Source organism: Osmia lignaria, chromosome 7, assembly GCF_051020975.1.
Source record: "Osmia lignaria lignaria isolate PbOS001 chromosome 7, iyOsmLign1, whole genome shotgun sequence".
In the NCBI taxonomy this organism is placed as follows: domain Eukaryota; kingdom Metazoa; phylum Arthropoda; class Insecta; order Hymenoptera; family Megachilidae; genus Osmia; species Osmia lignaria.
In genome coordinates, this window is record NC_135038.1 from 11,648,512 (window position 1) to 11,674,015 (window position 25,504).

The 25,504-nt window shown below is 40.6% G+C and overlaps 3 protein-coding genes across 29 annotated transcripts; all 3 read left to right on the forward strand.

The window, feature by feature from the left end:
• The first annotated feature begins 3,277 nt into the window (after nucleotides 1-3,277).
• tkv (serine/threonine receptor kinase thickveins) lies at nucleotides 3,278-7,703 on the forward strand. Of its 2 annotated transcripts, none has more exons than XM_034335944.2 (4): nucleotides 3,278-3,483; nucleotides 5,790-6,789; nucleotides 6,873-7,188; nucleotides 7,270-7,703. In XM_034335944.2, exons 1-4 carry the CDS (start codon nucleotides 3,393-3,395, stop codon nucleotides 7,396-7,398), a joined length of 1,536 nt encoding a protein of 511 aa, XP_034191835.1. In that variant the 5' UTR covers nucleotides 3,278-3,392; the 3' UTR covers nucleotides 7,399-7,703. The 2 variants fall into 2 exon arrangements, with proteins under 2 accessions (XP_034191835.1, XP_076545073.1); XM_076688958.1 differs by lacking the exon at nucleotides 3,278-3,483 and adding an exon at nucleotides 5,261-5,300.
• Nucleotides 7,704-9,451: 1,748 nt separating this feature from the next.
• On the forward strand, nucleotides 9,452-21,370 carry lark (RNA-binding protein lark). Of its 25 annotated transcripts, none has more exons than XR_013062339.1 (7): nucleotides 10,481-10,639; nucleotides 11,414-11,576; nucleotides 11,760-12,305; nucleotides 12,493-12,562; nucleotides 12,677-12,776; nucleotides 14,158-14,244; nucleotides 17,375-18,460. XR_013062339.1 is itself a non-coding variant. In XM_076688972.1 (7 exons), exons 2-7 carry the CDS (start codon nucleotides 11,433-11,435, stop codon nucleotides 17,421-17,423), a joined length of 957 nt encoding a protein of 318 aa, XP_076545087.1. In that variant the 5' UTR covers nucleotides 10,481-10,639; nucleotides 11,414-11,432; the 3' UTR covers nucleotides 17,424-18,460. The 25 variants fall into 25 exon arrangements, 20 of the variants coding, with proteins under 20 accessions (XP_034191810.1, XP_076545090.1, XP_076545087.1 ...); XM_076688972.1 differs by lacking the exon at nucleotides 14,158-14,244 and adding an exon at nucleotides 16,551-16,598; XM_076688973.1 differs by lacking the exon at nucleotides 14,158-14,244 and adding an exon at nucleotides 16,554-16,598.
• A 29-nt stretch (nucleotides 21,371-21,399) lies between these two features.
• On the forward strand, nucleotides 21,400-25,098 carry Adk2 (Adenosine kinase 2). Of its 2 annotated transcripts, XM_076688959.1 has the most exons (6): nucleotides 21,400-21,578; nucleotides 21,709-21,909; nucleotides 23,702-23,909; nucleotides 23,989-24,264; nucleotides 24,347-24,755; nucleotides 24,911-25,098. In XM_076688959.1, the coding sequence occupies exons 1-6, from the start codon at nucleotides 21,433-21,435 to the stop codon at nucleotides 25,036-25,038; spliced, it is 1,368 nt and encodes a 455-aa protein (XP_076545074.1). In that variant the 5' UTR covers nucleotides 21,400-21,432; the 3' UTR covers nucleotides 25,039-25,098. The 2 variants fall into 2 exon arrangements, with proteins under 2 accessions (XP_076545074.1, XP_034191815.1); XM_034335924.2 differs by lacking the exons at nucleotides 21,400-21,578; nucleotides 21,709-21,909 and adding an exon at nucleotides 22,577-23,128.
• The last annotated feature ends 406 nt before the right edge of the window (nucleotides 25,099-25,504 follow it).

The following is a 25,504-nucleotide window of genomic DNA, read 5'->3' on the forward strand; positions in this document are numbered from 1 at the left end:
GGGGTCGCTTCGGAGAATGTAAAAAAGGCCAGAACTCGAAACCGGTCCCGATGGATCTTTCTTATACATACATGTACATACATCTACTATACATACATGTAGGTAGGGACCTACCCTGGCGTCCACACTTTCCTCCCGCCTCTCGCTCGCCTCTTGCCCCACGTTCCTCGTTTTACTTTGAATAAAGATCGAGCGTGTCAGGAACGTAGCTATCACGACGAGCGTAGACCTTTTCTCCTCTTTATTCGAATCAGTTTTGTATCCGATGCTTTTATCGAAAATCTGGTAGGCGATTGGTACTGGGTTAACGAGTACGATCAATCGTGTCAAATTTCTCGGTGAAAATGAAATGGTCTGATTTGTCCTAAGCGTTTGACGAAGCGTTTGGGGCTGTAGCAGATTCGCTTTGATCGAGTACCGGTGGCCCCGATTCACACCTGACTTTTACCGATAAAAACAGGCTCCGAAAGATATCATTATACGAGCAATAGCCAACAGGCGCTACTCAGACCGAACGAAAGGGAACTGTTATCGGTAGGCAGGTAGTCCGCGCTTACTGCTTACGCTTTTAATCAGACGAATTCATTTGGTTGCTGTCGCGACTTTTCCTCTTTTTCGTCCCCTGATAATAACACGCTATCCGCCTACTAATGGCTCATAGAGTGAAACGTTTTCTTGATCGCACGGTCGGCAAGTCGATGTACATAATACGCTTTCATTGACGCTTTGACGATTACACAATTATTATGCACCTCTTGTAGTTTGGAGGAAAAGTAAAAATGTTTATTTTAATAAGAGAGTGTCGGAAGAAAAAGGCCGGTGTGTTGAACAAAGATACATAGTTAGCTGAAATTCGTGTTGCGGTTGAATAGAAAAAGGTTGGCCGACATGGTCGAAGAGGGTTTGGCTTTAGGTTTGGGCCTAGACGTAAGGGCAAAACTAGGGACGCTGCGGCGAATTTTCGTCCTTTTGTGGCTGAATATACATATGTACATATCTACATATGAACAACGTCGTCCGTGTTCGGCCGAATGAAATATGTATGTATACCTTTAGTCCATTTTAACGCGCTCCTCGTAACTGGCGCCAAACGGATCAACATTTTCTCTTTCTCGCTTTCTCTCTGACGATGAACGCGCGAACATACAGACACGTACAAATACAGAGGCGCGAACTATACCTACGATAGCATCAGCGTCCCTTTTTTCTCCACCTCATCCAGATTTCTCGTCCGCTAACCTGTTGTCAGGTTCGTTTTATCACCGATTCTTCTTGACGCGTTTAGAAAGAAACAGAATACGTTAAACCTAAAGCTGGCTTTCGGTTTCGTTAACTTGTTCGATCACGCTCTTTCCGTTTGTCATGTGTCTACTCCCCCGTACCATGTCATGTAGCAAGAAAGCTCTGAATTTGTCGTCGTGGTTACATATGTACAACTATGAGTTAGGACTTGGCTCGAACTGTCGAACATTGAGTAGTATGTATGTAAGTACATAACTCGGTAAATTAACAAGCCGATCGATGAATGAACAAGTCTCCTGCTCAGTGCTCAGTGCTCAGTGCTCAGCTAATCGTTGCGTAGACGACGCATTTCGCGATGTACATTATGTACAAAGTATGTACATACACTGTTACGGTGATTGTATTGCCATTTTATCTTAACCCCCGTAGTTAGTTCTCCTCGAGTAAGCACATTTTGGTCAAACGACTTTGCTTTTCTCTCTGTTCACTAGCGATAATACATAACAGGCGAGAACTTATTTCGTCGAAAGAAAGAAAAGAAAGAAAAGAAAGGAAAATGGAAAGAAGGAAGGGGTAGATTTTTCAATTGATACACATAGCTATTGTAGAAATGGAAATAAAAATGAACTACGTACGATACGATACGATACGATGATGCTGAACAAGTGGAAGAGGCTCGTTAATAAAAACGAGACGACTAGTAGTAGCACAAATCAATCTGGGTCATAGATTCCACGTCGCAGTCGGAAAGAGACGCGCAGTAGCAGGCTTTTCAGAAGAACTTGGAAGTAAATGAAACGTATTCCGTTGAAAGTTGAAACGATCGTCGTCGTAGCTCTGTAAATAAAATACTCGTATGTAGGTGCACTGGCGGTACGTGGCATTGAGCTTTGAAATCGCAGATCGCAGCATGGGTGCGCGCCCTCGTGCTGTGCGTACCTACCGCTTTTCATCGTTCGGTAACATTCGGCTGGCTCGATCGCCGAATCGGCGCCGTTCAAGCGCGAATGCACCACTTTCCAGACGCTCACCACCGCCTTCCTAACCGATTCTTCTCTTTTTCTCAACTTCTTCTCCTCCCCCTCTTCTTTCTCTCAACTTCCAAGCAATTCCGTCATTCGGTTTGCTCCCTTCCACTTGTTCCTTGCTTCTTTTGGCTCATTATCAGCTTTGATTTGCAGCACCAAATAATCGACAGATCGATGCTCGTTGAATTCTTATCGAACAGTGAGACATCGAATAAAACGAGCACGCGTACGATATAACTACATCGTATGTATGTATGTATGTAAAAAAACAGATTCTCGTTTAATCAGAATTGTAACTGTCAATTGTATTGTAGTTCCCGCGCGAGATGATGCGAGATGATGCGAGATGATGCGAGATGATGCGTGATGACGCGTGACCACGCGACCCTGTAAAGACATTCGCGCCTTTTCGAGAAACCGTTCTTCTCAGCCTGACTTTTTCTCCGTTTCTCCATATGGTTTCCCATCATTCGTTCTGGAGCAGAACGGGTCGGTACATACCGCGTAACCATGCTCGTCGAGAGAGAAAAGAAGATCGGTGGAAGCCGCGCTCGTCCTTGTCGCGGCACGGTGGCGCCCATAGGGTGCCCATGTACCTACTTACATACATACGTATACGTACGACGTGACGATGTCAGGGACGTAGTTAAAATCTTACGTGCCCAAATTCCGATTCGTTTCGTTTCGTTTCGTTTCGTTTCGTTTCGAAATGATTTTGATGGAAATGAAGTACTGAACGCGTTCTAGATTTTGTTATTAATTACGATTTAGTTTAGAAACTGCGTTAAAAAAGAATCGAGCATGCGTTTTGGCACGCAACCTCTTATTCTTACAATTAGTTTATGTTCGCTAAAAGGAACTGGGTTACTTCGAATTCGAGATACATCGTCGATAGATGCGCGCGCTCCTATTTATTGTTGTCTCGTTCTGTTACAGCGGCGTAAACCGGTCTCTTCGTTCGAGAGCCGACGCGATCCGATCTGGCATCCAACGAGCTATCACCAGTCCTTTCCATGAACCGACGGAAATAGCCGAGGCAGGACAGGCTGTGCTGGCCTGCGCTTTGCGAACGACGCAAACCGCCCTACGTCACAGTGAAGTATGTGCTCTCGAGTGTAGAAAATGGCTGCGCTCTCCGCTACCCCGGGTCGGCACGGATGTAAATACGGCCTGTGGATCAGCTTTGGAGTGTTTATCGTAAGATTTGTTGGTGGTGAGTAAATTTGTGCTTTGTTACGCGATCGCAACTGCATGTGTTTCCCGTTAAATAAGTGAACGCGGAACGTGGAACGTGCAGTGTACCAGAGAATCGATCGGATGCGGATTTTTAGTACGATTGATGCCTGCTATCTATCGACTACCTTTCGCCTTCTGCTACACAGATGTCATGTATGCTCTCTTGGTATATAGCCTCTTTACCCCGTCACTCCTCCGAATTCTCCCATCATCCCCTCCTCTCGCTTTAATCGTCAATCGCATCGCATCGTATCGTATCGTATCGTATCGTATCGTATCGTATCGTTTCGTTTCGTTGTTTTCGACATATCGATGATAAACACTGTAGGTATGTACGTCAATGCTTACATACACGGATATCGAGTGTTTTACGAAAGATTTTTCTTCTTTTCCTCTCATAGTTAAGAAAATCTTCAACTTCTCTTCGATTTGATATTATGTGCCAATATATTTATTATACATACGTACCTACTTACGTTTCGCGCATTCGAATGCACGATCCGTTTTGCCGTACGATCTAGGCGATTCTCGTGTGAGAAATTCTTGTGCCAAAAACGTGTACTTACGTCGTTTCTTATCCATGACTCGAGAAGAAGTGAGATGAAGAGAGAGAGAGAGAGAGAGAGAGAGAGAGAATGAAAAATAAAAAGAAAAAAGGGATAACATAACGCGAAAAAAGGAGTAAGGGAACGGGCAAGAAAGGGAGAAGGAAGAAAGAAAAGAGAGGTTAGGGACTGAAATACCAGCGACTATCTCGCTGCTTTAGCCGCTTCTAAAGTCTCGCCTCGCGCCACAGGTCTCGCGCCTTGCCTACCTCGATCTTTTTTTCACGTGAGAAAATAAAATTCTGTATTTCTGGCTCGATTCTTCTGGTTTCGCCGTGACTTCTCTTCGAATTAATCTTACCGATCCTACAGTTGTTTCGATTCTTCTCTTTATTTCCTCTTGAAGGATTTACGCGTTGTTCGCCGTTGGATCAGGATGCGCCTCACCTACGCGCAATATATACCTTGCTTCTCGGTTGCGTGCCCCTCTGCATCTGCGAAACATTATCGGATTAACAATAATGTAGCCAAGCGGTTATAAATAAATAAATATTAGATTCCGCGATACGTCGCGACGGTTGTCAGAATTGCCTATAAACGATTTAACAGGGATTAATCGCGCGAGGCGAGTACGTAACGACGACTGACTAAACAAAATTGGCTGGATGGATGATCGTTCTATGAACGCTCGGAAACAAGTATTGTTGTTGCCGATTAATTGACGCGAACGCGATAAAGAAAAAAGCAACAGGTGTTTGGGTCAAGTCCGTTTTCGAATTGATGTAATAATCGACGTTTTATGGGGAACGACGAATCACAGGAATTAATGTTCGCGCATCGTAAAACTGGAAACACGCAGGAATATGACACGTGTATGTACATATACATATATGTGTATAAACCGCAAACGATAATAGCTTAATTGGATGAGTTTGTTATCGTATCAGAACACGTATTTCGAGCAACGAAACTGTTATATGCTTGACTTACATATATACTAAAAACGACGCTGAAAGAGAGGACGAAACACGTTTACCTCTGTTGGAAGTCGATTGATAATCGTGCACCGGCGATTTCCTTGTACGGTACGATCGGCGTGCGTACCTACATGGCGTTACATGCGGTAGCCTGAGGTGTACCGTGCTAGGAAAAGGCTCGACTCGGAGCTTGCTTTCTGCCGCGTCTCTCTTGAAAAACTCGTCGTGTAAAGAAAGGTTTGTCGAAATGAAGAAAAAAGAAAAGGAAATAGGTAACTGAAAACGAGTCTGTTACATACATACATAGAATAGGTAGACGCGTTCACTTTGAGAATCGATCCTTCGTCCAAATACTTGGGGATGATATAAATAGAGCGGTCACCACCGTAAAATAGACGCAAGGGAGCAATTCCGCGACGTAAGATACGTTGCTCTACCCAGCTAATTTGATACGTATGACCGACCGATTCGAGTGAAAAGTTTGAAAATCGTCTTCTTTCACGTGTTAACGCGTGTTATATAGATAATCTTAAAGCAGTCGGTTTAACATAGTTCTCTTTCGATTTCGATTTCGATTTCGATTTCGATTTCGATTTCGATGATAGGAAAAACGCGAACGAAATGGCTGTCCACCTACGCCAAACACGTTATATGTAGTTTAATAACGTCTTTCTATGTATGTATTACCGCGGCAAGCCATTACCCTTTCGCTTTCTCTTCGACGATATAGATATCTATGTATATTCTCTTTTCGATTTCAGCGTTAGGTATCACTTGCTATTGCGAAGGACACTGCCCGGACGATCGACAAAATGGAACGTGCGAAGGAAGACCCGGCGGTCATTGTTTCAGCGCCGTGGAGGAAGTTTGGGACGCGGAATCAGGAGAATACGTGCCGGAATGGTCGTTTGGCTGTTTACCGCCCGACGAGCAAGGTTTCATGCAATGCAAAGGATATCTGGTGCCACATTTGCAAGGGAAAAGCATAGTGTGTTGTAACAAAAGTGCTCTTTGCAACAAGGACTTGTATCCCGAATACAAACCTAGACCCACCGCGGTACCTAATCCTATGGCTATAGCATCCGGTGCACCGTTGATAATATTAGCTACCGTTCTTTCCGTCTGCTTGATGGTCGTTTCGATAGCTATGTTACTGATATATCAGAAATACAGAAGAAAAGAGAGAGGTCCCTGCCTGGTGCCTCCTGCAGGAACGTTGAAAGACTTTATCGATCAGAGCAGCGGATCTGGTTCGGGATTACCCCTTCTGGTGCAACGAACGATCGCTAAACAATTGGCTTTATCTCAGTGCGTCGGCAAGGGACGTTACGGTGAAGTTTGGCTTGCCAGATGGAGAGGAGAAAAGGTCGCGGTCAAGGTATTTTTTACGCTCGAGGAAGCCTCTTGGTTCAGGGAAACGGAGATTTATCAGACCGTATTGATGAGGCACGATAACATATTGGGCTTTATCGCTGCGGACATCAAAGGAACCGGCTCTTGGACGCAAATGTTACTAATCACCGATTATCACGAGAGAGGATCGTTGTACGATTACCTACAGACCACCGTTCTCGATCACCCTGCTCTCTTGGCCATTTGCCTTTCGATCGCCTCTGGAATCGCTCATCTTCATACCGAGATATTTGGCACCCGCGGCAAGCCTGCCATAGCTCATCGAGACATCAAGAGTAGAAATATTTTAGTAAAAAGAAACGGCGAATGCGCCATCGCCGATTTCGGTTTGGCGGTAAGATATATTAGGTAAGTGATTTAACCTTTAGTGATTTATTCACATATCACATCAGACTTTTTCATTTCTACTTTCATTTCTACTTTGTTCGCAGTGAAAGCGGAGAAATCGATATCGCGCCAAACACCCGAGTCGGTACACGTCGATACATGGCTCCGGAAGTTTTGGAGGAAACTTTGAACACATCCTCTTTTGATGCCTTCAAAATGGCCGACATGTATTCGGTTGGTTTGGTGCTTTGGGAAGCGTGTAGAAGATGCGTAACCGGTGGAAAAAATTCAATCGTCGAACCGTACGCTTTACCCTATCACGACGTCGTGCCGAGTGATCCAGATTTCGAGGATATGCGGTTGGCTGTTTGCGTGAAACGGTTACGTCCAGTCATACCTCCGCGATGGGAAAACGACACGGTACGAATAAAATTGATCGATCGCATCCACCCAAATCCGTCTGATAAACTCGTTCATTATTTTCTCTCTTTTTACTTGCAGATCCTATTCGCTCTGAGTAAGCTTATGGCCGAGTGCTGGCACGCGAATCCTGCCGTTCGTTTAACAGCGCTACGCGTCAAAAAAACGATATCTAAACTACACATCGACAATGCCATCAAAATTGTCTAGCGCTTGGCAAACTTACGATTAGTCGAATTTGTTCCAAGCTTATTACATTTTACAAGCTTACAAACTATTTTCCCCTTGTATATATGCTCCTGGTGTACATAAGTTTATCGACAGACTGCAAGCCTGAAGACTGAGTACTAACATTTATAAATACACAAAGATGGATGAATGCGAACATTTTGATGATCGATGGATGATTGGTTAATTGGTTATTGCTTCTCATCAACGAACTCAACGAACGAATGAGTATGTATTTTATACGTATACGAATGTCAATTTTACTTTTTCCTTTTTTCTTTTTTCTTTTTTCTTTTTTTTCTTCCAATCAACACATCCGCGAAACGCTCCTCCTCTTTTAACGCGTTTCCTTTCGTTCCCTTCAACGTCGTTCAACTCGTCGTATAACTCGTTAGCAAAGGTAACGTTGTTTCGTTGCTAAACGAAACTACAGGTTCGCGAGTAGTAAATTTAGTTAAAACTACAAAAAAATCTATCTTTAATAGGAACAACAGCTTTATCGTTTTCATCGTAGCATTTCAGTCTGTTCTATTTACTTATTTAGCGGCGTGACCTTTATATTCGTTGAAAAGTGATCATCATCCAAGATTACAACGCGACGATGTCGATGTCGATGTCGATGCAATAATTTATCGTCAATCAGAAAGTTTCGCAGGATACATACATGTTCAGAATCATTCAGAAATACAATGCTTTTCACGTTAAAAACCTTCGACAAAAGTATAATGTTTACGTGTTCGAAATATTCTTCTACGCCGGAATATCTCTGGCTATGCAGAAAAATATTTTATACGATTCTTTGCAAATCATTCATTTTATTATCCTTTTCTTTCCATCGATCGTGTTACGCTCGATTTTTAATTTCAAAGGCAGGAAAATTACATTTTATCGATATTACCAGCAGTTGTGTTGATACTTGCACACTGTTTCTTTCTCTTCATATATGATCCTATATTATCTGTACAGTATGTAATTTATGTTTTTAAGTTGTACAAATGGGATATATTGTTTAGCTTAAGAAAAATTAGAATCATTAAGTATACTATATTAAAAACGTTGATTCCCTAAACTCGAAAGATATCTTTTAACAAGATGATCGGAGCAGCGATAATCGTTTTTGCGGCTCGTTGATCTTTTATGTACGTATCAATAGTTTGGTGTATTTGTAAACTTTGTAAAATCGCTGGATTATACCCAAGTACCTACCTAAATTTTCAACGAAAAGTTTCATAAAATCGTTGCTCTAAAAGTTTGACAAACTATGTTTTTAGCTATTGACTTCAAGTCCTTGTTACATACGATTTCCGTATACGCGTATTATGTAACAAAACTCACTGTTAAATAGTGTTTAAGTTTTCATTTTCGTTTTCGTTTTCGTTTTCGTTTTCGTTTTCGTTTTCGTTTTCGTTTTCGTTTTCGTTTGGGAAAATCAACTGTAATTGCATTAAAAATCATAGCTAATAGTTAGTTGATCGCTGACAATGAAATTTATATTTTTAACAAGTATTAAATATTATCGTCTTTTTAAAACAGATATCAACTTTACTTATTTTTTTGACGGTGTAGAGTGTAGGGTATTATCATCCCATTTTTCTATCTGTTTTACTATTTGAAAATAGTTAAACGCGTACTATATACATACACGCAAGTACGTTTTTATCATGTTTTTACATATATATAAATTTGATTACAAGTAAATCCCTAAAACTCGTGTAAATCATTGCCGCTGTTTAATTTATATCTAATTTTATATTAATACATACATACGTATATATGTATACTTGAAAATCACTAGGCTTTGTGTCTCTATTGTTTCCGATATACCAGTCGTATGTATGTATGTACATACATACATACATACATACATGTATAAATTTTCGGGAAAGTGCAACGTCACTAAATGTACATATGTACATACAACAATGTTTGAAATATATTTTTCAAAATAGAAGATAAATCAGTACTCCACATAACGATGTTGATATTAATGTTGATGTTGGTAATTTTTTTCTTCACCAGTTGGCCATACTGTAGTTCCACGAGATGCAATAGGAAAAAGGGACGCCACTCTCCACTTTTCTCTTGGTCTATTTTAGTCCGCCATTTTTTTACTTCGGGAAGCGTGTAGTTCAGAGTGGTGTGTTGTCGTGCTTTTTTACAGAAATACTGACTTGGTAAGTAATTAAATGATTCTAAACTACGTTCTATGTAATTTGTTATCGTATAAAAACAGCATGTGCGTTCAGAAACGTAGTTTAGTCACGATATTGATCATGATATTGTACCGCCAAGATCCAGGATACTCGAATCACGCCATTTCGTGCTCGTTCGGTACTATTTTCGCATAACGCTACGTACGTTTTCCATTGCATTTTACTTCAGAGACACAAACATTACTTATTATTCCATTAAGTATAACATAAAAGGGTAAATGGGTTTAGAAAATTGGAAAACGGTTGCAATCGTAGTACACGTATACATACATAAATATATACATAGGTAAAGTATGTATGGTCGGTGTATCCGTGCATATGCTTTCTTCGTCGCACCTCCTCGATAGCTATTTGTGTAACTCGATTACTCCAAGTTACTGTAATTTTCCATCAAAATTTACATGAAAAATTAAAAACAAAATACGTTGTTTTGTACTTGTGTATCTAATGGATAAAATCTGCATTTGCGATTGTTTTTGTGGACATGAATAACGCGCTATATTGGAGGGATTAAACCAACGCTTTTATTTTTTTGTTTTTTAGATTCATAAACGCGTCGATTTTGTTACCGTAGGATCGTTTACAATAACAAGTATCGTCTTGAGGTTGTTTAATTTCTTCAGACAATTTAAAAAAGCTACACGTTTCTGACGAGTAAGCAAACGAAGTGACGATAATTGTTCACTCTTATAATAACTTTTTGTATTATCGTATGCCTTAAGAATGAAAAACACGAGAAGCAAAGAAGCAAAGTAGTTCCCGCGTTGAATTATTTTTAGCATACAAAACGAATTTCGAGACAGGTCACTCACGGTAGATTTCTGAATGTACTCGGTTCACGCGATTCATTGTACTGTAGTTGACTGTCAGAGGTCGCTAGTGGAACGCAGAAACGGAGAAGCGGACGCGGCCAGTAAGACGCCATTGTTAGATTGCGTTCTCTCGTGTAAAGTCGTGTACGTAGTGCTGGTGTGAGGTATTTCGCTAAAAATTATACGCAGTAGCTGTCGGTGAGTTACGAGAAAACATACGATAGGTTGAATGCGAAAGGTGCGTAATAATTGTTGGTAAATGTAATTACGTGTATTTGGTGAACCGTGAAACTAGTGCGCCATTTCGACAAGGTCGGCGGTTCGCTCTTTGTACTGCGTGCTTTCATACAGTATTAGATACTCGTCGTAGCTTGGATTCGTTCTTCTCATCCTGTTCGTCTAGAGATTCGAAAATTAAGTGCATTTCACAGCTATTGGTCACATAAGTGACTTTTACGTAAAATTATTTCGATGCATGATTCAGATAATCGAGCAGAATCACAACGACTCCCGAAATTCGAAAACTTGGATCGTTAGCAAAATGGTGGAAAGAAGCATCCTAGAGTGTGTGTGTGTGTGTGTGTGTGAGGAGGGTGGGGGGTGCGGCGGGCAATAGGGTGGGAGCAGAGAGCAGGGGTCTAAACAATCGCGTCATCATCGAGTATCCTTGACGAATTGCTTGGTTGGTTCGTTTAGCGATATGTTTTTTCTCGTACAAAACTGAATCGGTTAAATGGTATTGCGATTAAAACGGGGACAGACAGCGGTGCGTTTCAATGGATGTATATGATGTATGTAAGTACGCGGCATCACGACGCCGCGTAGATTCTTGTTAATAACTAGAAACGTTGATTTTCTTTTCGTATCGTAATTTTTCCAGCATGCTTGCTGTATAGTACGTTGTTCGTAAGAAATGTTACGAACACGAATTAGCTGTAAATAATATTTGAAATGTTTTGTTTGTGAAACTAGGTTCTAGAACGAGCCGAAAATGCCAGGTTTTAGTAGCGTTGGCACGTTTAAAATCTTTATCGGCAATTTAGCCGACAAGACGTCGAATGCTGATATTAAACCGTTGTTCGAGAAGTACGGAAAGGTTGTAGAATGCGACGTGGTGAAAAATTATGGATTTGTGGTAAGTTTGAACTTTTCGATACGCAGCAATTTGTTTAAAAAATTGTACGGAAGTTACATGGAATGTTAGGAAGGTTGACATTCTTGCCCCTCTTTCTTTCACTTATTCATTTATTTTTCCTTTCTTTCTTTTTACGTTGTTGTAAGGGACAAGTATTATGAGATGATATTATATGTTCAACAGCATATGGAAAACGAAGAGGCAGGGAGAAACGCGATACAAAATTTGAATGGACAAATAGTTCATGGGCAGCCAATTAAATGCGAGGCTGCGAAGAGTCGTAAGGGGCCAAATACTCCTACGACAAAAATATTTGTTGGCAATCTCACAGATAATACGAAAGCCCCGCAAGTGCGGGAACTTTTCGCTAAATACGGCACAGTTGTAGAATGTGATATTGTGAGAAATTACGGCTTCGTTCATCTCGAAGCAACAGGTGATGTGAACGACGCTATCAAGGAACTGAACGGACAAATGGTAGATGGTCAACCAATGAAAGTTCAGATTTCTACGAGCAGAGTACGACAGAGGCCAGGAATGGGAGATCCTGAACAATGCTATCGATGCGGCCGCGGCGGTCATTGGTCCAAGGAATGTCCGAAAGGAGGAATGGGAGGAGGTCCGGATAGAAACGGATACAGGGACCGAATGTTTGGACGCGACCCGTACCCTCCACCGCCGCCACCACCGTTCCTTCGGGATCGGTTAATGGGTGGTGGCCGCTTTGGAGTAAGTACTTTTTTTCTTTTTTTTCTTTGTATTTCTATTTGTTTTTTTTTTTTTTTTTTTTTTTCAATTATTTTACACGATAATCAAAGGGAACGTGAAATTTATCTCGCACGTTTGTCGTTCAGGCTGGTGTTAACGGAAAGGGAAAGATGTATTAACGCGTTGGACTTTTCCTTTTCTTTCATAGGACTACGAAAGCTACTATGACAGAAGGGGCTTCGAGGACACCAGGGATCTCTACGAGAGGCGGTTTACGGGTATGACAGGGCCCTGTGACATGGGAAGTTCCATGTGCGGGCTTGACTTTCCACCAATGACAATGCCACCTCTACCCCCAAGACGAGACCCAATGCCTCCTATGCCTCCTCTAGGTATGGGATCCATGCGCGACACCGGCTTCTCCCGTGGCAACGAGTATGGCATGTTCAGCCGCCGATCACCCCCTCCAAGTGGCAACAACGGCCGGTTCAGGTGAGTAGAGCCATCGTGTACCGACTGCCCATTCGTCCGACTTAACATTGTGAACGTTCCAGGCTGGATTAACAGCTCATGCGAATTGGGGTTCGGTGATTCGTCGACATTTTATATATATCATTTTATATATATATATATATATATATATATTACATGTGTATATATACATATATACACGCGCACGCGCACACACATACACACACACATATCCATACCATATTGTCTTCCTTACGAATCTTAAATTTCTTTTTTTTTTCTTTTTTCTTTGTCTTTGTCCGTTCGAGTATCGTTGTTCCTTAGAAAAGCGGAAATTTCTCCAATTGGTCGTATACATACACGTTTACAGGTATATATATGTGCTTACGGCACGGTCGCGTGTAAATACGTCTGCGATTTGTACATTGATACGCACTATTTGTCCTTAGATTGGGTAATATTCAATTGTACTTGTTTGGCCAGCGATGAAACTTGGATCGCGTAAACGTTGCTCATTTGCGTATAGTTGCTCGTAATCGAATCCGTGCATAGCTGCATCTTTCCGGTTTATTTATTTTTTCTTTTCGTAACACAGACATACATAGGATGGGATGTGTTGTTAAAGTTGTATGCCTCGGAAAGTGGATTCTCCGAGCCGAAACGGTTGAAACAGCCCTTTACCATCGTTTTACAATTCGCGGCTTCGTTTTCGAGATAGGACTGTTTTAAAATTGGCTGTTTAACGTTTCGAGCGTTCCGAGCGGTTCGATTAAACCCGATTGAAATCGAGCGAATAATTGGACACGTGGTCGCGGGTATCTACTGTCGGCACAATTACCCCTTTCAAACAGTAATACATATAGGGTATGTCGCGCTACGACATAGTATCTAGGGGGGATTGTATAAGGTGAGAGTGCTTACCCCTCTAATCGCACTTGAACAATTCGTTGGCTCGTATGTAGAACTTAAAGTGGTGGTAAGCTCCGATGTCTAGCTGTTCGTTACGAGAAAGGAAATAGAAAATTACAAAATGATGATACAGGGGGGTTTTTTATTCGTTTCTTCTGGCACGGAGAGTCTGTAGCTTTCGAATGATACAACTTGTTTGGAAAACACGGAGTGAATATGGATGAATTAGTGCTTGTTCGAATGGACGTGTCTGTCTGTCGAATATGTTACGCGTGGTCGTGTTGTTTATATATCGCATATCGTGTATGTTTCTGTTCTTTTGCGTGTAGTTGAGACAATATAATTGGTAAATTTTTTTTATTTTTTTTATTTTTTTAAATTTTCTAATTCAAGTACGAGTGTCGACCCGATGCCCACATGAGTGCAGAGTCTGCGTAATAAAATGTTAATTGTAATATGACGCTTGGACGTTTCTGTACATTCTAAATTTCAGTGCACCTCAGGCTGCGTACCATCTTTGTCCATGAACGCGGGCAACCCTAGAGAGACAGTCCCGGGCCAACGTTCAAGTCGTGCAAGAGTAAGTCTTTGACCACTTTTGTTAGCGAGTAGTCGTACCTCGTTCTTGTCGCTGACGCGCATTCTATACGAGCAGCTTCCCTCACTTGCATTAATAGAAATAAATACGCGGGAAATTCCGGGTCTCGACTGATCGTACCTTGAACATGTCGACTGCTCTTCTAGGGATGTCCCTGTTCATAGACTCTCTTGATCCATGGCGTTAACTGCGAGATTGGCCTGTATGTCTCTCATAAATCCTTTGTGTTTCAAGCGCTCCCTATTACGTACATCACTCAACCGGGAGTGGCGCGGAGGCCTGGGATGAAGAAACGTTCCTAAGGAATGCGAACTAGATTTCTTGATCGCACTACCGCGAGCCAGGATATGCGATTCTACACGATTCTAAAAAACTCGTACGCTGTAGATAGAAAAGAAAAGAAAAGAAAAGAAAAGAAAACGAAACGAAACGATAAAAAGAAAATAAAAGAAAAACAAAGAAAAAGAAAAGAGTAAGGGTTGACGCGATTTTCAGGAACGACGCCTATCGATTATCTTTGAAACGTCTTGTAAGTAGAAATCAGCTTTCCAGACGTATTGGACAATAAGTTTTGATATCGCCGGTTCGCAATAATAGTTGTTCAGGCCAGTTTCCAATAATGGATATACATACCCCTCTTCAAATAGTCTGTTTAGTCTCGCTTTCAACGTATTCTCGACTCTGATAATCGTGACTTTACACAAGAATATTTTTTCTTTTCTTATTCATTCTTCGTCTTGCGTTAGAAAAAGGGAAGAAGTTACGACATATACCAGGTTTCCATACACGTATTGTGAGTATTCTTTACCTTCTTTTGGTTCTCAGCTAATCGTTCTTCTTTTTTTCTTTTTTTTTTACGTCGTTTTGCCTATCGTCTGTCTGTCTGAAACTTATCGTTATTGTTTCTCTCCCCCTCTCCTCTTCGATCCTCGTTTTTCTTTCTGTTACTTTCTTCGTGCAGATTATACGCAGGACTTTCTCTAGCTTGTTTCTGTAAGATAGTTTCGTCAACGAGGTATAAAATAGCGTTAATTGGTTGAAAAGTCGATACCGTTCGAACGTTTAGACGCTGAATTGTGTTGAAGGTTTAATGAAATCGGGCCGGTACGAAAAATATCGAAACGGCGATAGATGTCGTTAAAAAAAGCTGCAAACACATTGTTTACGTACATACATACGAGCATATATATATATATATATATATATATATATATATATATACAAAGCACACGCATTACACAGGTAGTTGTAACAAACTCGAAAATTACGATCCATAGTTCTTGAAGCTGACTTCTACTCGCGAGGTTCAAAGCTTTTCATGTATGTAAAATTCATTCGCAAACTTTCAAATAGAAAACAGAATTGATTGAATTTCTCAATCCTTCTGAATACTTTGAACTTGTTGTTGCACGTTACCTTATTACCCTATATAATCCCAGCCTGGGCTGCAAACGGCTCGTTTACATTCTGAATATTCAATGATGAGATATTCGTAGAATTCGAATAATTTGAACAATCGCATGGGTTCAAAATCCAGTCTACCGCTGCCTGCCTCATATGACTGGCTATAAAAAAAAAGAAAGAAAAAATATGTCGTGTTACGCCGTTACGAAGCTGTTGTATCCCTATTGCGCGTATATTTGTACGTTTCATTGTTTCAGTTCAGTTGAGTTCAGTTCAGTTCAGTTCAGTTCATTTCAATTCCTTTCAAGTGATTTCTCAACAAGCGTGTAGTATCTCGCGTCGAACAAAGCGAATACAGATACTCTGTGCTTTTTGCATCAGTATCGCATCGTTTATAGGTAGAATCGAAGCGCGTGCAGTAAACGTGCGAGTTTAGAACAGATTGAAATGACATGCTTCCAAGTGCTGTCCATCGAATGCTATTCTTTCTCGTTCTCGTTCTTTCTTGCCTTTGAAAGTGCTGAATTCCTTTGTATCGTTGAAAATGTAGGGGTTGTTGTTGTTGTTGTTGTTGTTGTTGTTATTGTTGTCGTCGTCGTCGTCGTCGTCGTTGTTGTTGTTGTTGTTGTTGAAGTGGTGCTTCAGATCTCGAATTAAGATTAGCAGCGAACAAATTTGTTCCTATGTTTCCTGGTGTTTCTTCACCTTCCATTACCTATCTTGACAGTCATATTAGGCAGCACGCAATCACTTTTCTTTGATTTTGAATATATGTACAGGGACTAATTCACAAAGTTAAGCCTTGGACAAGGGAGCAAGTTACCGGTATATGTTGATCTCTGATCATCCGTAGATTCGATTATTTATTATACCCGCTGTTATAGTAGAGGCATGTACGAGGACTTCAGCCGAGATTCATTCGAAGAGCGTAGGTAAGTAGACGCGTGATGGGTTGATGGGTTGATGGGTTGCGCGTCAGCCTGATTCGCGAAACGTGAATCGTTTCTTCGTATTCGATTGTTTTCGGTGATATAGATTCAACTAACTTTATCCTCTTCTTTACGAGCTACGGTACGACATCGCCGAATTGCCTCGCTCTTATTAACAATTGAATATTTTCAAATTACCACGAACGTTGTCCGACGAAGAAGCTGCTTCACAGCGAAACGATAAATGCGGCGAAGCGTACGGTTTCGTAAAGAAGTACGCGCATCTCGTTTGAAAAATGGTCTGTCCTCGTCGGTGAGAAACAGACGTGTACGTTTATGGTACAAGTTGTTGGGGCGTATTAGCGAGAAAAACGAGGAAGTACATACTCTTTATATGATTAAAATTGGACGCTGTTTTTATCTTTTTCTCTAATTTTGTTTCTTTTTTAATCTCTTTTAATCTTTTTTAATCTTTTTTAATCTTTTTCCCGCTTCTTTCAATGTCTCCCCGCACCTTTCGTAAGACGCAGTATGTGCGTACGTATGCGCTTATATTATTTAGCGCATACGCGCGTACCTGTGCATCTCGTTCTTTCCGACGATCGATAGATCGTGTAATTTTATTCTTTTTTTTTCCCCGTAGTACTCTATGTATGTACCCTTGTCTACTTACCTATTTGCCCTGTTTTGTATCTCACAAGTTGTTCCTCGCTTAGCCCGTGTTTTGAAATCGTTTGATCGATCTCGTGTAACTGACGTAGCTTCATTTTGGTTACCAGACCGGGATTACGAGGGCCATCGCCGTCGCGCCGGTTCGCACCATACTAAATCGTCGCGTCGGTCTCGGATCGGTCTCTGTGTCTCTGTCGGGTCTGTCGGGTCTGTCTCTGTGTGTCGCTAGCAGGAAGCCTCGGGACCGAGATACTCTTGGCCGTCTATCGATCTGCACGCGCGAAGATCTACTACCCATTCGGCCGCTCTAGCGGAATCGGAACATGTATTTCCCTCTTTGCTATATGCGCCATTTACACGGAATAAGCGGAAACAAAAAGAAAGAAAGAAAAGAAAAAAAAAACAGAGAGCAAAATGTCTGGCGAATTAAGCAGCAAACAAAACGAAAATGAGTTCGATCGAATCGCAAGCTTTTCTTGCGCCCCTTTATTTTACCTTTATTTCCAGTTTTCCTATTCCCGACACGTAAAATTTTTCGTCGTCGTCGTCGTCGTCGTCGTCGTCGTCGTTGTCGTCGTCGTCGCCGCCGCCAACATCGTCTCCGTTGCCGCCAACGCCGTCGTCGTCATCGTCGTTGTCGTCCCCTTCGACTTCGTCGTCGTCGTCGTCGTCGTCGTCGTCATCGCCTTCGCCTTCGCCGCCGTCACCGCAACCACCATCACTTCCGGTATCGTTGTAATTCGCTGTTCGACACCTACCGTTTCCCGTTACCACCCTCGCTCACCCATCATCAAACGTGTCCTTTCTGTTCTCATCGCTCATACCTGATCTCGTTCGTCCCAAAATGCGTGAAATTAGGCGTGTACATCGTATTTTATTTAGTATCGAGTCGATGGGTTCGTTTTCTCGATGTAAGAAACCGGCATCCTCCTACCGACATGCAATTTTTCGACTCGTAATTAGGCTTTTTATCGAAAATGGTGCAAGGATTTGCAAACGAGAAGAAAGAGTAAATTCGAAAAATCATTTTGGTAGGACGATGCTTACGACGACGATACGTACCATATGTTTTTAATGCTCGTTTTTTGTGACGATGACGAGCGCGCGCGTCCACGCCAACTCCCATATACACAGAAATGCATACGTGCCGTTCTCGCTTCGATAGTGTTATTTTTTTTCTCTTTCTTTTTTTTGGACGAGACAGTTCAGTCGACCGAAACCGTACGCGAAAATGTAAATTCTCGATGACGGAATGTTTCTATCGACGAGCGGTCAAAGTTGCTTGATATTTTTCAATCGATGTAAGCGTGCGTCGGCGGTCGCGTTTGAAAAGCATCGAAATAGCATAACCCACCTTTCTCGCGTCGTGACCACGCAAAAATCGGATGATCGTATGAATGTACACAGTTTGGAGAGCGGCTTCTTTGCGTTCGAATAGCGCGCGTTAGGTCAGTCGCGATCGTCAGACGGTTCGCGGCTCGACTTCGTACGGACTTCCTTTCCCGATGAGTTTCATCAAACGTAATTGTAAAAGAAAGACGGCTTTTCGTTTAAATCATTGCACAGATCAAGTATAAGGTACGTTTGCTGCTTACCACCGTTTCTAGACGTCATCGATACGAACAAGAACGTACTGCGCGTGACCGATCAATCGTAATTTTTTCACTGCTTGACGTTCAACATTTTCTTCCTTTTACGTGGCATATATACATATATGTATATGCAGAGAGTATATCTATATCGTTAGCGCCACCAAACTCGTATTATTAAACTAATACGAAAAAATAAAAATAAAAAAAAACGTAGCACGCGAATAAAGAAACGGAGAAAACGTGAAATACGTATATCGTGTTCAGCTTCCACTAAGATTTCTAATGATTATCCCTCCGTTGAAAACGAAAGGAGGAAAAAGCGTGCGGGTTTTATCGTTTGAACTGCTGATTATCGATTAGGATGAGCGTACTTGAAAAATTCCGATTCCAGATACGAAAATACCAGATACGGTAGATTGGTAGGATGCGTCGATTCTGTATGGGAAGTCAACTGGGTCGTGCGAACATTATATCGTTAGCCTGTAGTCACGTAATATCGTTTTATTAACATATTAGAATTAATTAAAATAAAAAGTTAACTGAAGATTAATATACGGTAATCGCAACTGCGCTCCGTTTAGCTTACGCATACGTACGTGTATATCGACGATCACCGTTTCTAGTTTCAACCAACGTGTATAGATACACGTTTACCGTCTAATAACTTTTATTCTCCTTTTCTGTTTAGCCTTTTTTCTCTCTCGTTTCTTTCATAATACGACCTGTTTTTTCATGATAATTACATTAATAATAATCATACTGATAATGGATAAAGAAACCAATGTAATAAGAACAATGTACTTGTGGAATTCACAAAAAAAAACGGCGTTTCGTGTTCTTTAATCATGAATTGAACTGTTCTGCGTTACTCAAGCCCACCCTTGGCCAAAATATGATCCCGTCCGTTAGTCCGTTAGTCCGTTAGTCCGTTATACCGTATTCAATTCCCTCGCGAGATAGAATCGCGTCTGGTGCGACGATATAGAAGGAATCGACATCGACGGAAAGGGACGAACGCGCTTACTTGGCTTCCTGCGCGTCGCGACGTCGCGTCGTCGGGCGCGTCTTACAGTCGACCGCGATTCGCCGCGATTTTCAATCTCGCTTTCAGTTTCCTAAATCATTTATCTTCTATTCCTATCCTGTGTATTGTATACTTTCGAATGGACGAACATTATAGTTTCCTAAAATCAATTCGTCTCTATTCGAATTTTCTCGTTTAACCGCGACTGATGCGTCGCGTACTAGAAATCCGTAAGAATTCTCTCGTGTACGGATAGCGTTTTACGGCGATTTCTATACCGCGATAAGACGAGCTCAGTTTAAAACAAAGGAGCGGGCAAACGAGTAAATGTCCACAAAAGTACAGACTTTTTACGCGAAAAGAAACAATGCAAGCATGTGCCAGTTGTTAATATATTGTAGTTTGGAAACATGCGTGTAGTTTTCCAGACCCAGAATATTCCCTTGCGAATCTCCAATTTTCGGGTAAAAATCGAAATCGTGTTCCATCTCGGTTCCTTCTCGGTTCCTTCTCGATATGCGTAAGAGTCTGTGCTGTTTGTAATCCAGAGAACGTAAAACGAGGATAAGAGACATAGCGTAAGAGTCAGAGAAAATAGAAAAAAATGAAATTTACCTATTAATAGGATGCCTATCGAAGATTACGTTGTATCGAAATAAAATAGGTTGGGAAAAAAGATACGGGATAATTAGTGCACACACAGTCTCGTATTTGATAAGATCGTTTCGAACGTTCGAACCGTTGGTACCGGTCGAGTTGAGTTCGCATACATCGTCGCCGTCGGGATGTAGCCGTATTGAGAAATGATCGACCAGAATCGAAACCCGCACTCACGCACGCTTCGGATTTCCGTCAAGTCCCCTCACGGAATGACGAGTATAAAAAAGCGCGATGTATGCGTTGATGACGCGTGATACACGCGACTTTTCAGAGACGGACGGCTCGTGTGAAAACGGAAGATGCTGACGAAAAAGCTGCTCCATGCATTAGAGAAACACGAAGCGTTAGAAATCGAACTTAGGAATAATACGTGCGTGGTGCGCGATATCAATCAACTAATAGAATCTGCTACACGGGAATAGGGACGTGCGATTGTTCGCAGGCGTGACGAATAAATCGTGACGATCGCGTCTCGTACCGCCGGGTCGTCGTCGGTTACCAGTTACCAAACGGAAAACGGAAAACAGAAAACGGAAAAACGAAACTGATAGAGAGACGCGCCACGAGGAAATGTAAAGATACCATGCATATTGTAATGTGATGTATGATAATAGGACACCATAGCCCCTACCTGAAATGCTTGCGGACAATCGTGGAAGAAGAAGCTGCTGAGCCATTCTCATCGTCTATCGACGACGACTACCCGGAAGGAAAGGGAAAAGGGAAAAAGAAGTAAAGTGAGAAATGAGAATGAACCGTACAAACAGAAAAATTAGAGATAGAGAGAGAGAGAGAGAGAGAGAGAGAGAGAAAGAGAAAGAGAAAAAGAAAAAGAAAGAGAAAGAGAGAGAGAGTGAGAAAGAGAGGAAGAAGGGCTGTAGGGAGGCAGATGGTTTGGATCAAGACATCAATGCGTATCCTGTATAGCAAGGTAATTGTCGACCAGGCAGAACTTTGTCGACGCTTGGCGTCTCCTGGTAGATCCGGCCAAGCAGATAAACACGCGCAGAGATGTAAAATCACCTCGGTATCAAGGCAAGTCTATCCATACCATTTTCATTCGTGTAAAACAGCAAATAAAGTGAAATCTTTGCTCGTATTAAAATTCTTCTTTACACTTTTCTCTAGCGATAGAACCTTTTCAAGACCATCTTTTCTTTCTTAGGAGATGCAGCGGTGAAGCGCGCATGCACGCGCACCCGAACCTACGCGTACTGAAATCAGCTTTACGAAGATACGTATGCAAATACAGTAATACAAATCCAGACAATGGTGATGCTGCGGCATACCTACGCCTCAGCGCTTCTTTCTCCTACCTAATGAACGGGGTTTGTTATATTTTTCTCTACAGTGTGAAAGCACAAAGGTAACCGTAACCGTAAACGCAAACGCAAAGTCCCAGTCCTTTTCTTTCTTTTTCCTCTTATACGGTAAATCATATATATATTTTTTTTTTTTTTTTTATATACCAATCATTTCACCACCGTACAAATTTTTATTCCTTTACTTTTTTCATTTGATCTTTTTCCTTTTCACGTTACAAAAACGTGTACAAAGGATGTGTCACGCGTATTGCACGCCGTCAAAGTGTCGTTAATTGTACAAATTTTAGAACGGTAAGTAGAGTAGTGCTCTTAATCCTGGTGAGGTATGCATACACGGTATCAGGAGTTGATAAATATTTCGCAAAAAAATAAAAAATAAAAAATAAGAAAAGGAAAAGAAAAATTGTTACGTCTTTTTATGCGATAGTGTATTTGCACTTATTTCAACACTATTAAACGATAAGAGTTCTTTGCCGCATGTGATTCGTAACGTACATACATATGTAGAATAGTATGTTAAGATCATCCATGACACACATCCCCATCATTTATCGCGTAGTAAAGTTTCGTTAAATATCAAAGTGGAAAAAGATCAGTTAACAAAGTATTGGTTGTATCGTTGTTTCTTGGATGAAATAGGATAAATTAAATTAAATTAAATTAAATTAAATTAAATTGTTCTGCCTAAAATTATTCATTTCTTTTTAGTCCAATTGAACAAAGCGAACAACGATTATGTATTATCGCGTATTTACGTTAACAAGAAAGCGAATCGTTTTATTTGTCAAGTATACGGTGTTGAAATCGAATTCGATGCAGGTACGATGACATTCGAAGAAATGACGCGTTAAAAGGTATTTTTATTTTTAGTTTATGCTCAATGTTAATTTAACAGCCCGTCCATATGAAATAAGCAGTGTTTTTACAAACGTTTTGCGTCTATGTAATCTTTTAAAGCAGGTATGCAGAAAAACGCGATCTTTCATGCTTTGTTTGCTTTTCAACGCAAGTTTTTATAGTTTGTCGGTGATCGCGCGGTAACAGATCGACGTAAAGAGTACGAAGCGATAACATTGATGATAGCATAACTATGCAAATATCGCTAAAAATAAACAATATTTCGATGACTAGTATTCGTTGTGAAATACGGAATTGCTTCGTTGCGCGGCTCAGTGGCGCGCCGATATTATTCGCGAACGTTACGTTTGAAATCGTTCTTCTCGGTTAGCTGAAGTTGTAACAAATGGCTGTGGATTTACGGTATGATCGATTCGTCTTACAAGCGATTTTTCTTCAGTTGTTTCTCTTTTATTTTTATCTCTCTTTCTATTTTCGTCGGTAATTTCAGTAATGTCGGTGATCTTTCTTTAAGAAATTCAATTTTAAGGTTAGGTTAGGTTGAAATGCTGACGAAGGCATGCACGTTCCGTGCACGCGGTTGATCATGTGCTCGCATGCTTGAATGTTACACCCGGTTATATCGGTTCTTACATAATTCAATTACGAATTTTTTTATTATTCCTTCTAACTTGTCAATTTTTCCTTGGTATAATTTCTATTAGACTTCCTAATTATGTAGACACGTATGTAACATAATTTACATTTTTTCGATAATCTTCTATATATCTCTATATACATATGTATGTACGTAGATACATACGGTGATGTAAGAAAAGATATAGGTTAAGGTTGAACCACGAGCATAGGGAACCGGTGTAAATATGTACGGAGTAGGCATTGTTGAAAAATTCATTTTCATAACTGTTCGAAATAACATTTTATTTTCAACTTTCGAAATTTCATTAATATAAAAAAAACGATAAAACATTTCAGAGAAGGTCTACTGCTAGGCATGGGTAATCCCCTTCTTGATATTTCAGCAACTGTAGATGACGATTTTTTGAAAAAGTACCAGTTAAATTCTAACGATGCTATTCTTGCTCAAGAGAAACACAAACCCATGTACGATGAATTAATCGAACAATACAAGGCAGACTTTATCGCCGGAGGTTCTGTACAAAATACTATGAGAGTAGCACAAGTAAATTCTTTATAACATATTAGTATATTACATATTAAGTTGCGTTCTATGTACAAATCTGGATTAAATGTGGTTTTAGTGGTTTCTGGAAAAACCAAGAGTTGCCACTTACATGGGGTGCGTCGGAGTAGATAAATATTCAAAAATTTTAGAGGAGAAAGCAAGAGCGGATGGCTTGAACGTTCGCTATCAATATACGAATAAAGAATCTACTGGTACCTGTGCAGTTCTTATTACTGGAAGCGAACGATCTTTGTGCGCCAATTTGGCTGCTGCCAATTGCTTTTCGCTTTCGCACATAGAAGAACCTGAAAATAAAAAGTTTGTAGAAGCGGCCGAGTATATTTATGTTTCAGTATGTACAATCCAGATACAATCCGCCCTTGTTTTAACGCAGCCGAGCAGTTTTAACGCAGCTTTAATTTTTCTCATTCTAGGGCTTCTTCTTAACCGTAAGTCCAGAAACGATCCAAGCAGTTGCTCAACATGCTTACGAAAGAAATAAAATGTTTATGATGAATCTTAGCGCACCTTTTTTGTGTGAATTTTATAAGGAGCCAATGCTAGCGGCTCTTCCTTACGTCGATATTTTATTTGGTAACGAGATAGAAGCGGACACGTTTGCAAAAGTAAACGATTTTCAAACAACGGATAGAAAAGAAATTGCATTGAAACTGTCGGAAATGAGAAAAATGAACGAGAAGAGGAAAAGAATTGTAGTGATAACGCAAGGTGCCGACAATATATTAGTAGCCAAAGATAACAAACTACTGGAATTTCCTGCTATTAAACTACCAAAAGAGAAAGTTGTAGACACAAATGGAGCAGGGGATGCTTTTGTTGGAGGTTCAGTTTCTTTCTTGTCAAGTTTTTGCCCCCCTTTAAAATTGCTAACATTTTTAACATTTTTAACATTTTTAACATTTTTAACATTTTTAACATTTTTAACATTTTTAACATTTTTAACATTTTTAACATTGTTAACATTGTTAACATTGCAGGTTTCTTGGCTCAACTTATACAAGGGAAAGACATTGAAGTTTGCGTTAAATGTGGTATTTGGGCTGCAACGCAAATTGTACAAAGATCTGGATGTACTTACGAAGGAAAACCTACCTTTGCTCTTTGATGCCTCTTAATCAGTTAGTAACTGTGAATTTTGTACTTAATAAACACACTTTAGCGTTTTTCACTTTGTTTCCTTTGATTAGGGTATACTGTTTATACATTGAGAACGTTACTTTTCCCATTTATACGTGTATAGAGACGCTTTGATTGGAAAAACGTAAGAGGTAGCTATTCATTATTTTGACGCTATGTTTAGTAATGAAAGTTGAATTTGATAAGAATGCTAATTAAGATTGACAAGAAGGATACGCAAGACAAGAGTAAGTTGAATAAGATGCTCCTTTTCTTTTATTCTTTTTCCCACGATTCCCGTAATCCTTCGTTGCGTGGTTATACTTGGTCGATTTACGTTAGACACTCTCAATCTGGCACGTAGTTAGTGTTTTCTAATGGATACCAATTCATCGCGTGGATGTTTCATTTACGTAAAAGTTGGAAAAAAGAATCAATAAAATCACCTGTATTCT